Source organism: Pteronotus mesoamericanus, unplaced genomic scaffold (genome assembly GCF_021234165.1).
Source record: "Pteronotus mesoamericanus isolate MK-2021 breed Mesoamerican mustached bat unplaced genomic scaffold, CSHL_Meso_final contig_502, whole genome shotgun sequence".
NCBI lineage: Eukaryota > Metazoa > Chordata > Mammalia > Chiroptera > Mormoopidae > Pteronotus > Pteronotus mesoamericanus.
Window position 1 is genome coordinate 2,690,358 of NW_026555187.1, and position 22,587 is coordinate 2,712,944.

Below are 22,587 nucleotides of genomic sequence, written 5' to 3' on the forward strand. Positions count from 1 at the left end.
AAGTTGAAAATCATTGCATGTTCTCTGTCTTCTGGCTCTTACCACCACCCACCCCTGCCCACACATAGGTTTTGTTTTTCAGGATGTTTTATAGTTTTATACTTTGTCTTACCCTACATGACTATATTAGAGGGTTTTTTGTTTTGTTTTCTTAATAAGAGAGAGAGGAAGGGAGGGAGAAAAAGAGAACCATCCATGTGCAAGAGATACATTGGATACATTGATTAGTTGCCTCTCACACACCCCCAACTGAGGACCCAGCCAACAACCCAGGCATGTGCCCTGACTAGGAATCAAACCAGTGACCTTTCAGTTTGCAGGCCAGCACTCAGTCTACTGAGCTACACCAGCCAGGGCTATATTAGAGCTTTTTTTTTTAACGGCAGCAAGAATTTTGAAGTAGCATCTACTCTGTAGTTTAGACAACCTCACTTGAGCTGTTTTCACAGGACAGATGACACAGGTCAGGTGTCTTGGCCTGCAAAGTTTCACCTGACCAAACCCCAGGGCTTCCTAAGAATGTGCTTTTTCGATGAGCCTTGGTAGGTCTCCCTCCCCACAACTGTATGACAAGACCAATGGGCCCTGCTGCTCAGGTCCTGGTGGCCATGGCTGGAGATGTCACCACCCCCAAAGAAAAAAGATGAGCTGTGGGCTCTTCCTTCTGAGTGCAGCTCTGCTCCTCAGCCTCCGAGCACAATGAGGACACTGGCCTCAGTGTGTGTCTGGGCAGCATGAAGCCCCACTGAGTACGAGCTGCATGCCTGCATCTCATTGTGGTGGCTGTGGTTACCCATTTCCATATGGAGAGATTAAGTCGAAGCCCCAGACTGCAGACCCAGGCTTAGAACCAGATCTCCCTGGCTCTCATTTATCTAGAAGTCTTCAGAAGCCACCTTGAGCAGGGCAGGGTGGGCAAGGCAGCTGTTTAGCTGCAGCTCTGGTTCATGTTTAGGGTGAGCCTAGGGCATGTTACTGAGTTTGGGAACCTGTGCTGCTCCCTGTGTGTCAGGGCTTGTGTGGGCTGACATGGGACCCCAAGCACCCTCAGACCCAGGCCTGGCCTTAAGCGATTCCAGGCCTGGGGAAGACACTTTCTGACACAGCCAACTTTATTCTAGCTTGCTAGGCTAGAGTGTCCATGGGTATTGTGAGTTTGTAAACAGCCTCACCCAGGACACCGTAGGATCACACAGATCTTTAAAACCAGACTCTGTGGGACAGTCCCAAGCTGACATGAGAGAGCCTAGAGGGATGCTCTGTCAGGTGGCTTCCAAACAGAGGCCCAGCCATGGGCCTGGAGGAGGAGAAGAGTGGTTTTTCCTGTTCTGTGCATTCTGAGGTTTTTAGAAGGGCTTGGTTCAGTCTTGAAAAGCTTTGAGATCTACTTGGAGCTCATCTTTGAGGTGCCAGTCCAGAGAATGTGAAGTTGTTGGTCTTTTGTGTCTGTAAGGAGGCATACCTGTACACCCGTGGTTGTTGAAACTGGACCTTGAGAGTTGGTTTTGAGGATTTGTAAGTCTCTTGGCTACATGACAATGATCCCCCAAGCCGTTGCATATGGAATTCTCTTAGTGTCACCCTAAATACATCATTCCTACTGTCTGAGATGGCCTCCCACAGGAGTGAGCTCCTTCTCCCTCCTGTGTCTATTCAACCCTCATCACTCCCACTGGGCAGGCTACTGCCTCCTCCCTGGCCCTGGGACCCCAGAATCTGCCTTCCTTATTGGCTCCTGGTCTGGGTCCGAGCCGACTACTGCCAGTACCTTTTTGTCTGGTAAATTTGCCATGGCAGCCGTGCCTCACACAGAGCCAAGGAGTAGAGGCAGTTTCTTTTTCCCTGAGATGGTCAAGGAGTACTTTCATAGAAGAGCATGTGAGATGGCCTCTGAAGTAGGAGTAGGAGTTTGCCAGGCAGCAGGAAGAGGGCATAGTCTGAGCCAGGTATGGCAGGTGGGGCCTTAGCTGTCCCTGCTGCCTCCCCCACGCCCTGGCTGCTCTTCGTCCACAGGAGAGTAACAACATGGTGGTGCCCGCCATGCAGCTGGCCAGCAAGATTCCAGATATGTCGGTGCAGCTGTGGTCGTCAGCCCTGCTGAGAGGTGAGTGCAGCCGCCAGACCTTCCCAGAGATCAGAGATGCTGAGTAAGTCCTGCTTGGCCTTTGCTCAAACTGGCCTCTACAGGCCACAACCCCAGTTCTAGCACATTCTCATGCTTTTGGGAGGCCATCTGAGGGCACCGGGCTCGATCATGATGTCAGCTCAACACACGGTCTGGGCTAGTCTCTCTGGGGCTCATGAGGATGATATTGGCATCTGGGTGAAGACTTGGGCTGTGAGCCCTGGTGCTCAGCCTCGTTCTGTCAGTCAGGAGTGGCTGGGATGCTCTGGGCGCAGGTTGGGTGCTTATCAAGTGGCAGAGCTGTTACTGCTGCTCCCCCATTTACAGAGACTTGCCATGGGCCCTGAGAAGGAGGCAGGGGGCAGGCTGCTCCTGTCTGCAGTGGGCTTTGTGGGCTTGTTCAGTCTTCCTGCCTCAGAAGTGTGTGTTGGGTGCCCTGCTTCAGTGAGCTCCTGTATGCCCAGGGGCCTTTGCTGCCCAACCAGCCTCTGCATCTGCCCCTGTGAGTCCTGCTGCTCACCCATATCCAAGGACATGGCTCAGGAACTCAGGAGGGCACATGTGAGGGCTGCTGGCAGGTAGGCTTGCCTGACCCCGAGATAGGGCTCAAGGCAGGTGACTTGCCAGGTGCACAGGAGCCCACTAGTGGAGCCTAGGTTTGACCTTACGGCTCCATCTACACCCAAGAGAAGGATATGGAGATGGTGGCAAGGCAAGTCAGGCTCACCCCATGTGTGTTTTACCCTCAGACTTGAACAAAGCTTGTGGGAATGCCATAGATGCCCATGAAGCTGCCCAGATGCACCAGAACTTCTCACAACAGCTTCTCCAGGACCACATCGAGGCCTGCAGCCTCCCTGAGCACAACCTTATCACGGTATGGGCACAAGGTCGGGGAGACAGAACATGCTGGTTGGCTCCTCAGGGCTGGCTCACCTGGCCTGTACCCTCCAGGGTGTGGGACACACTTCCTGAGGAGGAAGTACACACTTGGCTGCTATCTTTCTGCATCTCTCCAGCAATCCCTAACTTAGCCTAGTCTCAGGAGCTCCTCAAATGTGGGAAATGGCACCAATCACCCAAGCAGATGATGCAGGGTCCTTCCTGGTGCCAACCCGACTCTGGTATGGAGCACAGAGGTCCCTGGCTGGGTAACCTGCGTAAGGAGGGCAGCATTGCAGGTGCAGACTCTTGGCCCAGTGCACCCTGCCCCTCCCTAGGAAGGACCTCACCTCCATGTTTCTCCTCCCACAGTGGACAGATGGCCCGCCACCCGTGCAGTTTCAAGCTCAGAATGGACCCAATACCAGTCTGGCCAGCCTCCTGTGAGGCCCCTGGAGGGGGCCACCCAGCTTCTCAAGGCCTCCATGGGGCCCAGTGTGTCCCTGACTTCCACCCAGATGGCACTTGTGCTTTCCTCTGAGGAGTACTGGCATGGTGTCCCCAGGCTTCTTTCCCAACTGTCTCCAGAGCTTCCAAGTCCCGGGGGAGTGTGCAGGGCCAATTCCTACCCTCCCAGCAAGGGCTGGGCAGCATTACCACTGTGAACCAGGACCCCGGTGCTGAGGCTTGCAGGTGGAATGTTGGAGCCAACTTTCCAGAGCCATCCTTTAAAGTGGACTTGAACTGCCAGTCCTGCTACACGTCTGAGTCACATCTTCCTGGGACCTTGTCTGGATGGGGAGTGCCAAGGTGGGTGGCACCGCTGGGGCATTGCCACGTGACTTCCATTGCCTGGTCTTCTGTGCCAGGCTGGAGTATTTTCTCTGATCTCACGGCAGCTTCCAGAGCTCAGAGGCAAGACGACAGTTTTGGCCCAAAATTGTAAAGAAGAAGGGATGGCGCACATCAGGGACAAAAATGCACATCCTGCTACAATGCTTCTCTCAGCTTGCCTTTATCTGCAATGTCCATCCTGACAGCTAGGGCCTCTAGTCAGGTGCCCTGGGGGCCCAGGAACTCGCCTTCCAAACATCTGCACCTTGACTAGATCACTGTCTGGCTGTGGGGGTGCACATGCTGTAGACATGGGTTTGCATGTGTGTGCATGGTATAGATGTGTGTGCGTGCATCTGCTGTAGGCACAGGTATGTGTGTGTGCACATGTGGACATGGTGTGCATGTGCATGCATCTGCTATAGACACAGGTGTGCATTGTGTGCGTGCATGTGTGGTGATTGTCAGAGCCAGAGCTGAGACTCCTGTGTTTACACCAGCCACCTTCCCCAGTCAGTGTCTGTATTGTGGGGTAGGAAGCAGGGAAGAGGACCCCAACTCAGGGTGCCAAACAAAGAGGCTGGGACAGCTTGTTGGCCTCCTCTGCAAAGGATGTTGGCAGATGTCTGGAGCTCAGCCAACCCTGCCCTTGGGAGGGAGAAGACCTACCTGCCTTAGGTCTCGAGATAGCATCAGAACCTCTTCCTGAGCTGGACCCCAGGAAGTTCTGCCTGGCCCAGGCAGCGTGCTCAGTTCTGTGCTCCTCTTGGATAGTCTAGAGATGCCCCAGTGGAGATGGTGGGATTGGGGGCAGTCGAGGCAGCCACCACCTCCAGCTCCTCGTGCCTAGGAGTGGCTCCCTGACAAGGAGTGAGGAGTGGTTTTACTGGTCAGCATGGCTTGTTGGTTTGAGTCTCGTTAACCTTGCACTGTGAAGGCTGCTTTTCGAGGCCTCACTGTCTGTGATGGAGGGATCACAGGGATCTGGGATCACATGGCTACTTAGGCCCTGACCTGGGTGTGCCTTAGTCAAAGCAGATTGTCAGCAGATCGCCCGGTGCTGGGCCACTGCCCCCACCAGGGCTGTGGCAGGCCCTGCTGCCCTCTTGGGGGCCAGTGACAACACAAGTGAGCCAGAAGTCAGAGGGACAGGACCCACTGTCCCTATGTCACCTGGGAGAACCTGGCCATGTCTAGAGCTGCCACCTCTGCTGATACCCCTGGTCCCATAAGGCCTGTGGAGGAGGGTATAACCCTAGCCACAAGCTATCCCCATTCAGTCTTCCTCTTCCATCAAGGGTGTCCCCCAGGCCTTCCCCCTCCACCCAAGGGATAGAGCCCCCATCTTGCTATAAGCCGCATCTACCATCCTGAATCTCACACTGACCTCTCCAGACTCACATTACTTCACTCTGCACATTATGTTTGTCTCTGTATTTATTTAAGCCTTTCTTTGCTTCTAGGGCATTTGTATGTAGAGCAGTTGAAATAAGAACCTCAAAACTTAATGTGTGTCCTGATGTTAAAGTGCTTTTAGTGACCAATCTGTTGTATCTATGTATGTGTATGGTTAGGATAAGTTCTTAAGTTTACAATTAAAAATTTAGTACTCGATATTTAATATTCCACTTCAGCTTTATGAAAGCCAAACTGTGTGTACGGTTTTGAACCTTCCCTTTACCGCAGCCTCTACCAATTATATCAAGCTCTCATACATACCTTCCTGTGAGTCCACATTCAGTGCTTCACAATTTCTCACTCAGTCATAAGAATTTAAGATGTAGTAAGCAAGCCAACAGGGAGATGTTGCACATGTGTTCTATAGGTAAGTTTAGAGAAAGCAGATAAAAACTCCAAACTTCAAATTACAGTGCATCAGTAAGTAGCAGGATTCCTGTTGGCAGGTCAATTGCTAAAAGCTGATCAGACCCTCGTGTGCCCTTCCCACTTCTTGTTAGCAGAAGGTCCTGGGCCTGCAGATCTGGGGTGCTGGTCCAGGAGGTGCCCCCAGGTTCCCTCAAAAGCACAGCTGCTTCCTCCTGCAGGTGCCCACAGGCAGGGTGAGGGTCTTCTCCCTGGGGGTAAGCATTCCCTCTTCCACTTACTGGGAGCGCAGGAAAGGAAATTGGGTAAAGGCAGCCTGGCATGATGGATATGCTTGTGGTAACATTGTCTCTATTTTGTTAAAAGGTTTTTAATAAGTACGTTTGGCATAATGTCTTTTAACAGGTTTGTAATATGGTTTCAGCAGCCTGTAATTTCAGCTGGTGCTTTTAATCAGGAAAAACTTATAAATGCAAAACATGGTTTAAAAGACATAACCAGAGAGGATGGCTCCTTGTTTGTGGATTTCTTTTTCTTTGTATTTAAAGTAAAATCACTTGCAGTAGCTATCAGTCGCTATAGTCTTGTCTTGCCTTCTGTCCCTCTCCCATTGCAACCCAGACAAGCTCTTTCCTGCCCCACCCAGCCTGTGGAGCTGCAGGGACTTCAGCTAACCAACCAGGCATGAGGATGCAGAGCCCATACCTGGACTGGTGGACCTGGTGGAAATGGTGGAAATTTGAGTCTTCCTCTCTGTTGATGATGTTCCTCTGGTCCAGCCCTGCTTGGAAGGCAAGGAACCCCTGAAATATCCCATGCAAAGCCTGAAGCACTGCCTGTTCCTCCCTGGCCCTCAACGAGACTTCCTCATACACCTTGGCCAGCCTCCGTGTACCTGGGTTTTTGTGGGCTTTTTGTTTTTTGGGTTTTTTTTCTTTTTCAGATGAAAGACACAAACTTAACCATTTCATGTGTAAAATTCAATGATATTAAATACATTCACAATGTTATACAAACAGTATCTCTTAATAGTTCTAGAACTTTTCCATCACCCCAAAAGAGACCATCCCATTAGCCGTCACTCCCCATTCCCTCTCTCTTACTCATGGCAACCACTAATCAGTTGGCTTTCTGCATGGATTTACCTGTTCTGGACATTTCATGTAAATGGGATCATATAGTATATATAGCCTTTTGTGTCTAGCTTCCCTGACTTAGCATGTTTTCCAGGTTTATCCACGTTGCCATATACCAGTACTTCATTCCTTTTTATGGCTAAGTATTATTCCATCGTGTGGGTGGACATTTTGTTCATCCATCCATCTATGGGTGTTTGGCTGCTTCCCCCTTGTGCGTGTGTGAGCAGTGCTGCTGTGGGTGTGCCGCACATTTTTTTTTTTTTTTTGAACATATGTTTTCAATTCTTTTGGGTTGTGCTGTGGTTTTTATGTGCAGGAATAGTGCTGGGCTGCTGCCCGTGCTGCATCAAAGTCGTTGAGCGGTTCTCATTCCTGTGCCCCAAGATGACGCCCAGGTGGCCTCAATTGCTCGCTCCCGGGGGCACGTCTGAGTACTCCTTTGGGCCATGGTCCTGGCGCCAAAGTGCTGGCCACTGAATGTGTGGGCGATTCACCCCAGCGTGGTGATGCTGCCACCCCCAACTTTGAAGTCGGGCTTCCTCCGCCCCAACCCTGCCAACCTGGGCTCAGGCAGCTTTTTCACTTGGGGTGGACTCTTGCCTGTCAGCTGGATGTCATTTCCTCCACTGTAAGCCTCAACGCCTGTGTCAGACGTGTGTCCTGAGCTTGCTCAACCAGAGCAATGCCACAAGCCCGCAGTGGAATCAGCAGGCTGGTCCTGAGATGGCCATTGTTACGGGAAGTGGTCCTCGATATAAGTCACCTCAGCCATAGCCACCCAAGATGGGCTCCTGGCAGCCTCCCAAGGACCTGAGAATCTCCCCCACACATGGAAGTGAGTGACTTGCCCACAGGAGCCATCCCACTCCTGTTGTCTGTGCAGCTTCAGGAACCCAGCACCTGAGGGGATGTTCCAGTGGAAGCTCTCCTAGCATCCACCTCACATCCCCAAGCAGGCCTCACAGACAACATCACAGAGTCTGTTGCCAGCCAGGGCTGCTGACAAGTGTGACAAGACACAGCCTAGTTCCTCCTTGCTCATGATGTGGAAGAGATACATGTGGGCAAACATATGTGAGGGACACGGAGGAGCCATCAGGTTGAGATGCAAGGAAAGTCCTGAGGCAGGAGATGAAAGGGGATGATGAGAAGGAGCCAGACAGGTGGGTCCCACATGCCAAAAAATCTGCTTGTTGTGGCTAAGGCAGGCAGAGCAGTTGGGCTCAGGTAGGGGCAGCAGGGCAGTGCCCTGGAAGGCCTGGCTGAAGACGCAGAACCTCTTCCAGTTAACCAGCAGTTGCCAGAGAAGTTTCCATAAAACACCAGACATTGGTGAAATGAGGAATAGCTGCTGTGGTCGTAGAGTTTTGAGAACCTCTCTAGTAATTCCAAACAGGTTCCTTCTGGCAGAATTGGTCAGCACAAAGGGACACTGACTGGAGAAATCTTCAGTATCTGCAGGACACATTTGAGAAGTAGACGACAGGTGGTGGCCATGGGGCTGGGGGGAGGACAGAAGTGTGCCTCATAGAGGCCAGTGGGTGGCTAGGGTAGCTGGCCTGAACACCAAATGGTCAGGACAGGGGTCATTGGTGGTGCTTGGCACCGCCCCGCCCCCCCCCCCCACAATCCTCAGAAACCTGCTCATCACCCTACCCATTCCTGGCCATCTCTGCCTACCCCTCCCCTAACCCCAATCATGTCTCCCACCTGGATGTCATCCAGCCTCCTCTTTGAATGGTCTGGGAATGTTCTGTGCTCCCTCTCACCTGTCCCCCTGCCAGGGACACTTTCCCTGTAGCTGCTCAGCATCACTGACATCCTGGCCCAAGCCTGGCACATGGTGAGTGAGTCTGTGGGGCAGCCCAAGGGAAGAGCCCAACTCCAGGCAGCTCCAGCAGATGCCATGTGAACATCTGTCCCAGCTGCTCACAGGCATCAGCACACCCAGTCACTGTAGCTGGGTTCCTGCCCCTCAGAAATACCAACAGGACCCTACTGTCCTGCAGGGGAGCCTGGACCTTACTCATACCTGGAGGCTGATGAGCTCTAGAGGGCCTGGGAATTGAAAATGTCCCTGATAAGTATTGATTTCATTCCTTTGCCTCTTTGAGCTTTGGGTTTACATATCCCTGCAAAGGAAGCTATTCAAGGAGAGTCAGGAAGTCCTGCCTCTGTGGTCCAGTCCATTTAGCACCTGACATCACTTCCTCGATTTGAATCTCACCCAACCTCTTCTCCCAACACAACCCAGTTAGCTCAGAGCTGTGGATGGGACATGGTAGGAGAGGTGCTGCTGGGGTCAGAGGGTGTGGTGTCCACCCCACCTGGAACAAAGGAGTTGGACCCTGAGGGCCACGGAGGCCTCACTCTCTATCCCCACCCACCTACCCCCTCTACCGCCTAAGAGGGGGTCCAGGGGACAGGGAGGGAGAAGATGATTATTGACAAGTTGAAACATTTATTTCATCCCAAATTCATGCTCACATGGTGAGGTTACAGTACAATTAGTTGGAAAAGGAAAAGATTCATTCCTACGTTAATTTGATTTTCTTAGTACTTTGATATCTGTGATACTTTTTTCAAGGACCAGAAAAGAGTTAAAGGGGTTATTACAGTGATGCTTCAGGAAAAATACGATGCTCTCAACACATTACAGCTGCTACAACAAATGTCATTTTAAAAAACATGACATTCGCCCTGGCTGGTGTAGCTCAATGGTTGAGCACCAGCCTGTGAACCAAAGGGTCGCCGGTTAGATTCCCAATGTAGGGCAGATGCCTAGGTTGCAGGCCAGGCCCCCAGTAGGGGGCATGCGAGATGCAACCATGCACTGATGTTTCTCTCCCTCTCTCCCTTCTTTCCCTTCTCTATAAAAGAAAAAATATATTTTAAAAAAAATGACATTCTCGAAGCCCTGGCCTGGTAGCTCAGTTCCTTAGAGCATCATCCTGATACACCAAGGTTGCAGGTTTGATCCTGGGTCAGGACACATACAAAAAGCAACAAATGAATACACAAATAAATGGAACAACAAATCAGTGTTTCTCTCTCTCTCTCTCTCTCTCAAATCAATTAAAAACAACCAACAAAGCATGACATTCTTATTTTGTGAGATCAGTGCCCATTTGCCCCATCCCTGTTCTGTATGCTGAAAATCTCTCTGAAACACAGCTCTCTGGAGATGGGTCACTTTGTCAGTGTCTGTTAGCTTTGTTCTAAGTGTCATTTCTAACCCCTATTCTTGTACTTAGTGTCTATGCAATGTGTTCAGACTCCATCAGCAACTAGGTGCGCTCTGTCCAGATCAAGTGTCTGTGTGGCCCTGAAGAAGTCCTGCGACTACAGAGTTCTGAGCACAAACTCTCCCTAAAGGGTTAAAATACAAAACTGCTCAGAAGTGTTATCGTGAACCGGAAGTACATCTCCCATTCTGTCTTCACCTGCCTGTTTCACCAGTTGCTGTCGGCAACCTGGCCGTTCCATACTCGGCCACCAGGGGGCGGAGGCGGCCCGGGCAATGTCCCCACCAGAGAGGGAGAGCAGGACACCGCCAGACCCCAGTGTGCAGATCTGCATCTGCAGGCATGTACAATGACTGGCACTTCAGGGCCTCTCATTTTCCTACCTGCAACTTTGAGGGTGGGAGATGCAGGTTTCCAGGGTTCTCCAGGTGTCAGGGCTCCGCCATTTCCTCGTTTACTCACCAAATATTTATCAGGCACCTATGGGCGGCTAGGGATACAGCAGAAAACATATCAGACAAAGTCCTTGCCTTCAGGGAGTGGAACTTCTACCAGGAGCCCAACAATGGGCCTCAAATACGAGTCAGCACGGTCTCACCTGTGAGAGGGGAGTAGCACACTGTAGCAGGGACAACCAAGAGGCATGTCGGGGATGCTGTGACAGGACCGAGGGGAAACCTCCTTTGGCCAGGCCAGCCAGAGCCAGGCAATGTTTCAAACATCTGCTACATGGCCACCAAGATGGGGGGCTGATGAATGCTGTGATCACTACTTCAAGGCCAAGCATCTGGGGCTGGCGCTGCCAGCAATGTGTAGGACTGAATGGCAGCAGGGGCATGGGTCATATGGTGACAATGACAAAGATGGGGTCACTGACCTCACCTATAACATGGAATTCAATAGCAGGTGCCCAATGGCGAGGGCACTCCTGGCACTGGATAGGGCAGTGGCTCAACTTGGCCCGATAGATAGATCCCCAATCTGAGTGCCCTTAACCCCCAGTGCAGTGGCCACCACACTGTTTCCTGAGCCACCTCCTCCTCCGGAAAGGGGACTGCATCTCCAGAGGAAGTTTTTCCTGCCTCCAGGAAGTTCCTCTGTCCTCTGGCCAGGACAGAGGGAAGTCCCAGCTGGGCCACACCCAAATCCCTCTTTCACAGAATCTGTTTCTGTCTCGGTATCCAGTTCTCCTCAGGCTCAAAACCTTGACTTAAAGAGATTATTTTTCAGGGATCATTTGACACTCCCTGGCTGTGTCCTGGAATGGCCCAGGCCACACCAAGGTTTGGCCTGGTTGTGGGTACTACCACGTGCCTTGTCTGTGGAATGCAGGGCCAGGGTAGGCTTTGCACAAAGACAGAGCCCATGGCCATGTTGGTTTAGCCCCTATGACAGGACCAGTGGCCCATAGCCACATCACCTCTCTCCAGAATCTTCCAACCTTTATACCTTATCTGGTGCTCAGAGCCAGTGAGGATGGCAGAAGAGGGGGTGAATGTGGAACATACTCCTATCCTTTTCTTAAGTCACATGAAAGGGGCCAGAACCTAACTCTAACTCCATGTCCACACAACATGACACCCATCTGTGATGTGTGAGATGCCAGAGGCATTTTGATCAATGCAGTGGGAAAATCTAACAAGAGTCGGGGGCACCCAAAGGAATCACCAGTTCGCAGTCACAATGTGGGGCCAAAGTGGATTTTTGAAGCTGGTTTTTCTCTCTCTCCCAAGCCACACTAGACTCTAACCTTCATGTTTGACCAGTTCCTTCAAAGGCATGAGGCTGTGGTGAGGTCCTGTGAAATGGAGTATTCAAACCTAGCAGGGGCCCAGCACATGGAAGATGCTCTATCACTCTGAGATATACTTATATTAAAGGAGTATTTCACATCTAACTGGGTACCCTATGTTTTCATTTGCTAAATATGGCCACCCTGGCCACCCTAGGGGCTCAAGGATATCTTTGAATAAAGGAAGAGATGGAAGATTACTGAGTCCAAACAAGCACTTTCACAGGGGAAACAGAGGTCACAGCACTTTGCAGCATGTTTACTTCTTCTTCCCCTCGGAATAAAATCCCACCTCTTCCCAGGTCTCTATGTCAGTTGGCCCCTTGCTCACTGCCACCTCAGGACTGTGGTGCCTGCTGTCTCTTCTGCCTGGAAGGCTCGTCCCCAGGCTGAGTCCTTGTGATAATTCAGGTCTCTCCTCAAATCTACCTGTTCACAAGCCTCCAACTTCTGCCCTGGCTGGAGGTCTCCCTGTCAGAGTGTCACACTGTTACACTGTGAGGTTACTCTTCCTCATGGTCATTAGTAGTTGAAATCACCTTGTTGACTTCATTAGCCCGTCCCTCCCCACTCAAGTTTCTTATTCTGGCATCCGGGATGTGACCTCAGGCCTCTGAGTAGCCATGAGTGACAGCTCCAATGGGGAACCTGAGCCCTTGCACTGAGCCTCCTGCCACAGGTCCCATCTGCCCTCAAGCAGCAACCTTCTGGCTGTCAGTATCACCTGAGCAAAGGCTTCTGGACCAGAGGGTCCTGGTGACTCCTGCACTAGTAAGAAGGTCAGTTAGTCTCTAGAGGTGCGTAAAAGATGATTGATGGCCTTTCATAACCCTTGACGTGTAGAAATACTCCTGACCCAAGAATCTTAGGACCTTTGTCCTTTTTGGAAGGCCCCAAGGCAGGGGCGGACCATAATGCGGGGCTGAAGGTGCTCTGTTCTCAGGAACATTCTAGAGATTGAAAAGAAATTCCAAAGAACAGTCCTGAGTCACCGACTGAGGGTGCCCGCTTCCATGGTGAGAAGGATTCCCCCATCAGAACACTTGCTTGCCATTTAAAATCTGAGCATGCACACTGTGCCTCTGGGTGTGTACAAAATCAAAGTGGACCTCTGTGTGTGGAATAGAACTTCTCTGGAGGGATATGCAAGAGAGAGACTGGTGATAGCAGCTGGGCAAGGGGACAGGGGTCCTGAGAGAGATGCCTCCTCCCTGACACCTTGGCCCACTGCTTTCCCCCACGGTGCCTGGTCCTTGTTAGGGACCCGTTGAATATTTGTGGAATCCATTAATATACAGTCGACCCTCAGCATCACAGGGGATTTGTTCCAGGGCCCCCATGGATACCAAAATCCAGGAATCCTCAAGTCCCATAAATAAAATGGATTAGTATTACATACAATCTATGTATATCCTCCCATATACTTTAAATCAGGCACATCCTCCAATATACTTTAAATCATCTCTAGATTACTTATAACCTAATACAACGTAAATGCTATGTAAATAGTTGTTATACTGTATTGTTTAGGGAATAATGACAAGAAAAAACTATGTACAAGTTCAGCTGGCAACAATGTATTTATTAATTATGTATGTATTTATTTAATTTATTTACTTTTTAGGGAGAGGGGAAGGGAGAAAGAAAGAGAGGGAGAGAAACATCAGTGTGCCAGAGATACATCGATCAGTTGCCTCTCCCCAACCAGGACCCTGGTCCACAACCCAGGCATCTGCCTTGACTGGGAATAGAACCAGTGACCTTTCGGTAGGAGCTCAATCTACTGACACACGCCAGCCAGGGCAACAATGTAACTTTAAAAGAAATTATTTTTGATCTGCAGTTGGTTGAATCTGAGGATATGGAACCCTCAGATACCAACTATAGCAATGAATGAGTAAACCCCAAAATAACAAATTTAATGAGGGCACTATCTATTTTCTTTCATTACAGGCTACCCTCTCAGCTCTCTCCCTACCACCCACCCAGTGGCAGCCTCATGCCTGCCCCCAGGGGAGAAAAAGGAAAAAATCTGTGCTGACCAAACAGAATTCTATAGTTTATATATATCTGGGGGAAAGTCTCTCTCTCCCAGCTCTCATGCATATGCTTTAGCAGCAATCCAGGAGAAAGTTCTCATAAAGAGGACAAGAGCTTTGGTGAGCAGATGGGTCAAAGCCTGAGCAGCTGTAGGAAAGACAAGCCTGGCCCAGGCTGGGTGCAGGCAAAGGCAGGGAGCCTGGAGGCCTCAACATAGAAATACTGACTTTTTAATCATCCTGTCCCTGGGAGAACCAAGGCCATTTCCTGCAGAAGGATGCAGGTTTCAGTAGATCAGCAATTCATATATGTGAACCTAAAAGTGTTTGGCAAATCCAAATGAATTATGTAGTCCAAGAATCTTAGGAAGCAATGATGGAGGGGGTACTTTGCTTTGTGCCCTTGAACTGCCGCTGTTGAGTGACACTGGAGAGCTCTAACTTTTATGTTTAGTATCCTTCCCACTGGTATTAGCTATCATTTTTTGTTATCAGTGACCGTTTTTCCTTGTCCAAGACTGCACCACCAACAGGAGGGCTCTACAGGCTGGCACCCATCAGGCCCTCATTTTTCTACCATTGAGGCCCTGCCTTCCTTCCTGCCTGTGTAGTCACCTGGTTCAGTTCCCATTTCCCTATTTGGTTGTGAATGTCACTTAGCCAGTTTGCCCACATGATTTCTCAGACCCATGAAGGGACACACCTTGAAGCAGAAAGATGCAATCACTGCTACCACTGTGGAAAGGAAAGCCCATCCTTGGTATGGGTCATGTTTTTTTTATGTCAGAAGGTGTGCTCATGTTATCCATTTTGGTGGGGCATTTCACTCCCTCTGACAAATCCCCATTTGCCTTGGATTCTTTGGGCATACAATTTCCCAGCAAATGGGACTCTCGCCTATGTTTAGGATTCCAGATTTCATGGGCATGCCTTAATCCAACATCTCTGTCTCTAGGCAATGCCTTTTTCCAGAGAATCAAAGAAATTCTTTCTGTGCATTCCTAAAATAAAAAGGCAAGATGTCATTATAGGTCCTGACATTTCCAGGGTTCAGTCTGGAAATTACACAGGCTAGCCCTGAAATAACCTCGGTTCATTTGCAAGCTCCCTTTGACAAAGTCAATTTAAATGGTCTTGATCTGGGTTAGAGCCCCCACTTGCACTTTGCTCTTGAGTTTGGAGACTCTATTAGACCTGTATCCACAATCTTCCCACAGCTTGCCTAAGAGAAAGACAAGGTGCAGGGAGTTTTAGGTTCTCAGCAAGGCTCTGCTTTGCACAAGGACTCAAGGGCACAGGTCCCCCTTTTCCCCTTTTCTGCACATAGGCCCAAAGTGAGATTAAGGTAATGCAAGCTTAGGATCCAGCCATAAAGTAGCAGTGGGATATGAATAAGTCACATTGCTCTCTGGGCCTCTCAGTTTCTCATGTATAAAATTAAGGGGTTGGACAATGAGCTGCTCTTTGATTCCAGTTCAATTCAATAACTATAAAAGCACTGAGGGATTACTTAAATGAATAAGGCTGGATTCCCCTTCTCAGAAAGCATTCTGGATGGCGACTGGAATGAAATGAAAAGCTCCTGAGGTCTTCTGTGCACCAGTCATGGTGTAAGGCAATTTGACCTCACAATCCTCATTGTACCATTTAGAGACCGGTGTTCTCATTTCTTACATGGCTGAGGAAAGTAACTGGCCTACCTAAAGAGTGGCAGCTGTGGGTTTGACCCCTTTTGCCAGGCACCAACAGCCATGTGTTTGTCAATTCAGGCTATTTCAGACACTTGAAGAATGTGGTGTACACCAGAGGCGCAAACAAGGTGCTCAGGGAACACATTGCCTTCATGTTTCTAGGGGCTTCATTCCCTAGCCAAGGACTCTGTCAGCCTTGCCACTTAGGTCCAGGCTCAGCTTATTCAGGGAGTCAGGCCCCATAGGGCTCCCTGCCAACCTCATATCCCTGAGACTCTCAGATTTTATTCTTTACTTTTCTTACAGGAATGTCAGCCCACTTGTAACAATAACAATAATCCTTTCCACCCTAGTACATTGCTTCGTGGTTTACAAGGCACTTTCACATCCATTATCTCATTTAATCACTTCCTTCTCTACATTCCTACAACATTTTCTTGGTATCTCTGTAGTGTAACATTCTGCCTTGCGTATTTTCCTTCGTTGTGTTCATCTTGGCTCACAAGTTCTGTCTTATAATTCAGGTATCTCAGCATCTTGCACACTTTTGTGCACAAAAGTGGGGGGGGGGAGGATAAAAGTTTGACATACTAAATCCTCACAGTATTGTAGGTCTGTTTCATTGCTGCCTTCTTCACCCCTTTGAATCAATGGACATTTGATTCCCTATTTAGGGCAAAGCTGGGTTCTTTGGGGGAAAATCAGACAAGGAGTTCAGACTAACCAGAAGTAAAGGCCTCTAACACCTGGTAGGATATGGTACCTACTACAGCAGAGTTTAAGTGGTTGATTAGTTTTGTCTGGAAGTGGGTGGAAAGCAAAAATGTTTCTTGGAAGGGACGTACCCAGGAGAGAAGGAAACTGGGAGATGGAACAGAATCAGAAAAGGCCACAGATTTGACGATTAGGAAAGAGTAGACAGTTGCACAGCAAAAATTTCCCTCGTAACAAGGGAAAAGGGCTAAATGCATAGCTTTCCCAAAAAGAAGTATAACACCCCACAATTTTCTAGGGAAGAGGAGTTGAACGGTCACAATTTCTAAGAAAAATGTTATCTTTCCTGCAACACTAATACTGCTTAGAGAAAGTTCAGGGAGCACAACTTCCTGGCCTTTCTTTAGCAAAAGGAGTGGGGGGTCATGGATTTCCTGCAATTCCTTTCTGTTGAGGAGGGGTGTCTGAGGTTCGGAATTTCTCCTATGGTTGGGGGAGGAACACACAAAGTCGGAATTTCCCAAGTTATCTTCAGATAGGAAAGTCAGGGGCACAAAGCTTCAATTGCTCCTCAGACAAGGAAGAGAGCCAGTGCCCCCAGTAATGCTCACAAGAGGCAGAGTACATTCCCCAAATACTGCTCGGGAAAGGCAGTGAATTTGGAGCCCTGAATTCTCCAAATACTTCTTAGTAAAGGGAGCAGGAGACCGAGCCCTCTTTCATTTTCTAAGAAAAGAGAGCTGGGGTTCCGAATCCGAAATATCAGTCTTATTCTGGCAATTCTGAGAAAAACGGGCAGGGCAAGAGCTTCCAACATTCTCTTCAGAAGAGGGGTCAGAAAGCAAGATTCCTGAAGATTCTCCTCTGAACTGGGGCCAGGTAAAGAATCCCGAAGATTTTCTTAGAACCGGAGCCAGAGGCAAGGATCCTCAAAACTCTCCTCAGAACAGGGTTGCACCCACAACACTAGTCATAAAGGAACAGAAGCAATGAATACCCTGGAGAACAAGGAGGGGCCACACCTCGCTCAGTCTTCTCAGAGCGCGTCTTACGCGACCCCGCCCACCACCCGGCGTACCCGCTCCACGCCCTCCCGGCCTAGGCTGCCTCCGGTGCATTGTGGGTGGGGCGCCCCTGCTGAGCACTGCGGGGAACCCCCTGCCCAGCCAGTTGTCCGTCGCCCGGCGGCCCAGTCGAACCGCCTTCCAGGGTCCGAGCGTGCTGGCCAAGGATTGACGCGTCTCCCAGGCCCCGCCTCTCGCGGTGTGCCCGCCCCTAAGCCTAGGCCCCACCCCCTCACGGCCCTGACTGGCCCTGAGGTCCGCTCCACTCTACCATTGGCAGACCAACTGTCAGTCACTCTGTTCCACCTCCTCAGGCCCGCCCAGGCCGCCGGCGCAATCCCGGGGGCGAGCCGGCCGGGGCGCTCATTGGCCGCCTCTTGCTGTCCGTCTTGCGGCTTAACACGCCCACTGTGGGGCGTGCACCCCAAAAAGCCCCGCCCGGACCTCATTGGCCTGCGGCGCCGCCACTCGGCAAGACGCGCCTCAACCCGGAAGTGTGCGAGGCGAAATCTGCCTAGCAACCGGGGAAGCCGGGCTGGGAAGCGGGCAATTTCAGTGTGAGACGGAGCGGCGAGACCGAGCCGCGGCTCCGAGTGCGGCGCGGCGGCTCCTCCCGCCCGAGGTCAGCGCCCCGGCGCGCGCACGCGCACCCCCGTCGCCCGAGCGCGCCTCGCGCCGCCCGCAGAGTCTGTCGGTCTGCCGTCCGTCGTCCTGTCGCCACCGCCACCGCGGGCGCCACCGGAGGAAACTGCCGCGGCGGGATCCGAACGGACCGAACCCGACCCCGCCGTCCGAGGCCGCCCGGGACCCTGCAGCTGCCCGTGGAGGCGCCGAGCAACTTCGGTGAGTGAGGGGCCAGAGCCGCTGGTGGCGGGTCCCCGGCTTCCGGTGCCCCGGGCTTCTCTGGGGCTTCCGCTTCTCTGAGGGGACCGCCTCCAGTGCGTGGACCCCCTTGTCTGCGGGGACCCGTTTCTGTGACGGAGGCCCCCACTTCTGAGGGGGACCCCCGCTTCTCTGAGGAATCCCTTTTTTTCTGAAGAACCCCACCTCAGTGAGAGACCCCACTGTGGTCTCCCGCCTCTCTGGCAGCTGCCTTCTCTGATGGACCCTCCACTTTTTTGAGCGACCTCGTCTCTCTGAGGGCCACTCCCTACTTGTCTGGGCCCCTCTGTCACCTTAGGGATTCTCCGCTTCCCTGAAGAATCCAGCTTCTCCCAGGAGACACTTCTTTTTCTAGGGGACCCTCCTGCTTCTAGGGGATCTTCCCCCTCACTTCCCTGGGGGACCTCCACCTCTCTGAGGAGACCTCCCCGCTTCTCCAGGGACCCCCCCCCCCAACATTCTCTGAGGAGATTCCAGCTTCTCTGAGCTGTTGTCCTACTTTCCTGATGTGTTCACTTTTTGTCCTTGCTTTTTTAAAGTGTCTCCCATTTTTCATAGGTTCCCTTTCCCCCTACTTTTCTGAGATGTGCTCCCTACTTTTTTGCCCCACTTGTTTGGGTGACCTCCCCCTTCTACCAAGTATCTCTCAACTAATCAGAGGTGTGCCTGCTTCAGTCAGAATCTTTCTTGTAGGTGCTTCCTACTTTTCTGAGCTGTCCCCACTTTTATTGGGATCCCCTGCTTGTGATAAGTGACTCCACTCACCTGAGAGGTCTCCGGTTACTCTGATGTGCCATATATTTGACTGGATCCTTAGTTTTCTGAGAAAAAATTGCTCACTTTTCCAAAATATTTTCATTACTTTTGGGTTCTCCACTAATCTATGGATGCTGCAATGTTTGGAGGGGTCCTTGGCTTCTCCAGAGGTTCTCCCCTTAATATGAGATGTCTCACTCCTGCTGCTCCTCACGACTCTGAAGTATGCCTGCACTTTTCTAAGATATCCCCTCTTCTGATGGAAGACATCGTAGATTTAACCACTTCTTTGAGAGGTCCCTTTGCATTCTGAGGGGTTCCTCTTCCTCTTGCCTGAGGACATGTCCCCTTTCCTGAGGTTTTCCTCCTGATTCTCTTTTAAAAAAAAAATTATTTTTTTACTTTTATTTTTAATGTCTCTTTCTCCTCTTGATTCTCTAGGGGGGGAGAATTTCCCCTTGTTTCTCCTCGGAACTTCAAGATTCCTTTGTTTCTGTTTGTGGGACCCACTTCCCTTCATTCTAGAAGGAAAAATGTGCCTTCCCTTCAGTCTTCTTTCTTGCCGAATATGGGGGGAGTCTTCTCCCAACTTTTCCTCAGCCTCAGGGACCTGAGAGATTTTTGTAGCCAGAAAGGATATTGGGAAACTGAGAGGGGGGAAAAAACCCAACCCCCCCAAACCAAAACAAAACAGTTTTCTCTTATCTTTTAAGACTTGCTAGATTTGGGGGAGCAAGAGCTGTTGTCAGATGACCACCTTGGTTACTCAGCTTTTGAGCCATGGGGTTCCTACTGTGTTGTCAGGCCCGTATAGAGGCAGGAGGGAAAGGGCTGGAACATTGTTTGCCCATTATCACACTGTCAAGCTATGGGACCGATCCACTTCCTGTCCCATGCCTACTCACCGCCCCCCCCCCCCCCCGCAAAAGGGGGTGGGGAATAAAAATGTTCCTTCATATCTTTCTGCTGCATTTTCTCCCCCTGGGCCTTCTGATTTACCCCTTGATCTCTAGAGACTCCTCAGTTTATGGGCCACTCTGGTTTGAAAGGCAAGGCAGGGCAAGAAACAGGAAATGGGTCACCTTAGATCCAGGAAGGGTGGGAGGGAGGAAGGGAGAGAAGGGACAGGGGTTTTGACTTCATTTCTCTAACTTTTAGGTGACTTCAGCCTGGCCAAAAGAAGTTTTTATATGGCTTTTACAAATCTCATGGGTACCTTTTTTAATGGCCCACCCTAGATTCCAAGTTCACTCCAGTAGCTAATTTTATCTGCTTTGCCAAACACAGAGCTCTCTGGAGCCCAAGTAGATGAATGCTGGCATTGAGAGATGGTCCAAAGGACAGGAATGAACTCAGTTTGAAACCTGAGTAACTTGTAACCACTTTGTGTCCATGCGCAAGTTTCAGACCAAAAACATGGAGAGAACGTTCCTGAAGTGGAGTTTTGAAATATAGGCTGAACTCCTGTTTGGTTTAGTATTTCAATGAGTTCTTCCTCTGACTCTGCTAGAACTGCAGGTCACTTTACAGTTTGACTTAAGCTTGTCTCTCTCCTGTTCGTTTCCATCTGGGTCTTGCTTAATTTGAGTTCTTTGTGAAGACTCCTGCCGAGGCTATAATTTGAGTTCTAAATCTGTCGGTGGACCATGTGGACACAAGTTTCAACTCGAGCTATTTTCTTCTGTAGAGAAGTGCTTGGAGAGTTTCCTGGGCCCTCTGCTCCTGAGATAGTCAAGTCCAGGCAAGAAACTGCCACAGACCTGGTTGCTCTTACACTGCCTCTTCCTGGTCAGCTCCAGGCACTGCCCTGAAGGGGAGAGGAAGGATGATGGGAAGTTCAGGGTTTAGTGTGTCCTGAGACAGGGCAGAGAAATGCTGGCACATATTTATTATTTTTAATGAAACCCACAGGACGAGTAAGGTAGGGTGTTAGAAAGGGAAGGGGGAACTTTGAGGTCAGAAGGAAGTGATTGAGATCTGGGTCTCTCCTCTCTAGTTGTGTGGCCTTGGACAAGTTATGGCATAAAATAGGCATGTTATTAAATATTTGAGGGGTCACGTCTCTGTGAAAGTGTGTAAAGATGCTTACAGATGGGAAGTGCTTCCTAGACATATGAATGGTATAAATGAATGAATCTGAGATAATGAATGGGAGGCGGCCAGCACAGTGCCACAGTGCCTAGCACATGGTTGGTGTGCAATAAAGGTTGGTTGTGCTCGGGAGATTAGGGTTCTGTACTACACTCCCAGGCCAGGAAGTCCTTGACATTCTGCCAAGGCTAAATATGCCCAGAGAAAGAAACTTGGTATATCTCTTGTAAAGCCCACTGGCCTCCTGAGTCTCATAGAAATTTTGTGTTCAGGTAGCAGATGTGAGGTGGGTTTGCTGTGTGGGAGACATTTGTGTTTGCCTTGGCCTTGCCTTCTCCCTCTGTAAAATGGGATAATTTGTGAGTTAAGGGCAAGTAGGGAGATGTATAACTGTAATTAGACCGTAGGCAAGATAGAAGATTATAATGAACTTAGAAGAATTGTGGGAAGAAAATAGTAAGAGAACCATAAACCTAAAGGATCATATCCATATTTTGGGACTGCTTGAGTGAGTGATGTGTAGTAGTTACTTGGTGAGTGGTCTCTTATACATTAGAATCTTGAAATAAGAACTGTTCTTTTAGGGTAAAGGATCAGATTTGGGGACAAAAGACTGGGAAAGCGATGTACAAAGGCATTTGATGTGACACAATAATAGTACATTGAGAGGGCCAGTGTGTGGCTTAGTGCCCATGAGGAGATCAAAATTCACCTTGAGCTCCCACGATAGAGAGAGCTGTGGAAATGCTAACTCTGCCTCTGGGGATGGGGGTGAGAGCTGGGGTGGGCAGGACAGCTGCTTTTTTGAGAGGATTCTTTCTTAGCAATTAGTGAAAGCTAATCATGGCTGTGAGTTGGGCCCAGCCCTTTCCATAGATGGCACTTACCTGTGATAGCTAAAACCCAGGGGGAAATAATGTGTGAAAATTTGAGCTAGGCTCCGTTGGCCTGCTCCTGAGTTTGAAGAGTTTTCTTCTCCCCTTGAAATATCTCCACTCCCTCCCTTCGTGTTTCTGTCTCTGTCTCTGTCTCTCTCTCACAAACACACACACAAACACAAAGTGACTTTACTATTACTATTGGGGCCAAGAAATATCCACCAATCTTGAATTTCTCTTAATTCTTTTAAGGACAGTTATTCCATTATATGAGAAAGGAGCAAAGTATATTATTTTTAATATATAAAAAGTAAGGTGAACAACTTTAAAGGAATCACTATCTCTTTTGAAATTATGCTGTGTCTCTTGTGTACCACAGACTTCATTCTGGTGGATAGTGGCGCCACCATGAAGTCTCTTTTATCTAACAGGAAGTTTTTTAAACTTTTTTTTTTTTTTGAATTGAAAGATCTTTACAGCAATAAAAACCCTTAGATAATTAGAAATGATATTGATCTAGGTACATTTATTAGATGTAATGTAACATGGTTATCCGTTGGTGGGCAGCTCTAAAAGGCATGTGGGTCCCCATACTGCCTGGTTTCTCTGGACAATAAACTGTTGATTTATA

General features: G+C 49.8%; 2 protein-coding genes across 4 annotated transcripts in view; both read left to right on the top strand.

Annotated features, from left to right (window-relative positions):
• The window catches only part of MAU2 (MAU2 sister chromatid cohesion factor), a 28,712-nt gene extending 22,077 nt beyond the window's left edge, over positions 1-6,635 (top strand). The window contains exons 17-19 of one of the 2 annotated variants that reach the window (XM_054578931.1): positions 2,014-2,104; positions 2,875-3,002; positions 3,380-6,635. In XM_054578931.1, coding sequence (XP_054434906.1) covers positions 2,014-2,104; positions 2,875-3,002; positions 3,380-3,454 — 294 coding nt within the window. In that variant the 3' untranslated portion in view covers positions 3,455-6,635. The remainder of the gene's footprint in view (positions 1-2,013; positions 2,105-2,874; positions 3,003-3,379) is intronic. The other variant, XM_054578933.1, reaches the window with a different exon arrangement.
• An 11,438-nt stretch (positions 6,636-18,073) lies between these two features.
• The window catches only part of GATAD2A (GATA zinc finger domain containing 2A), a 103,462-nt gene continuing 98,948 nt past the window's right edge, over positions 18,074-22,587 (top strand). Inside the window, exon 1 of one of the 2 annotated variants that reach the window (XM_054578937.1) lies at positions 18,074-18,192. The gene's annotated coding sequence lies outside the window, so the exon portion shown is untranslated. The remainder of the gene's footprint in view (positions 18,193-22,587) is intronic. The other variant, XM_054578935.1, reaches the window with a different exon arrangement.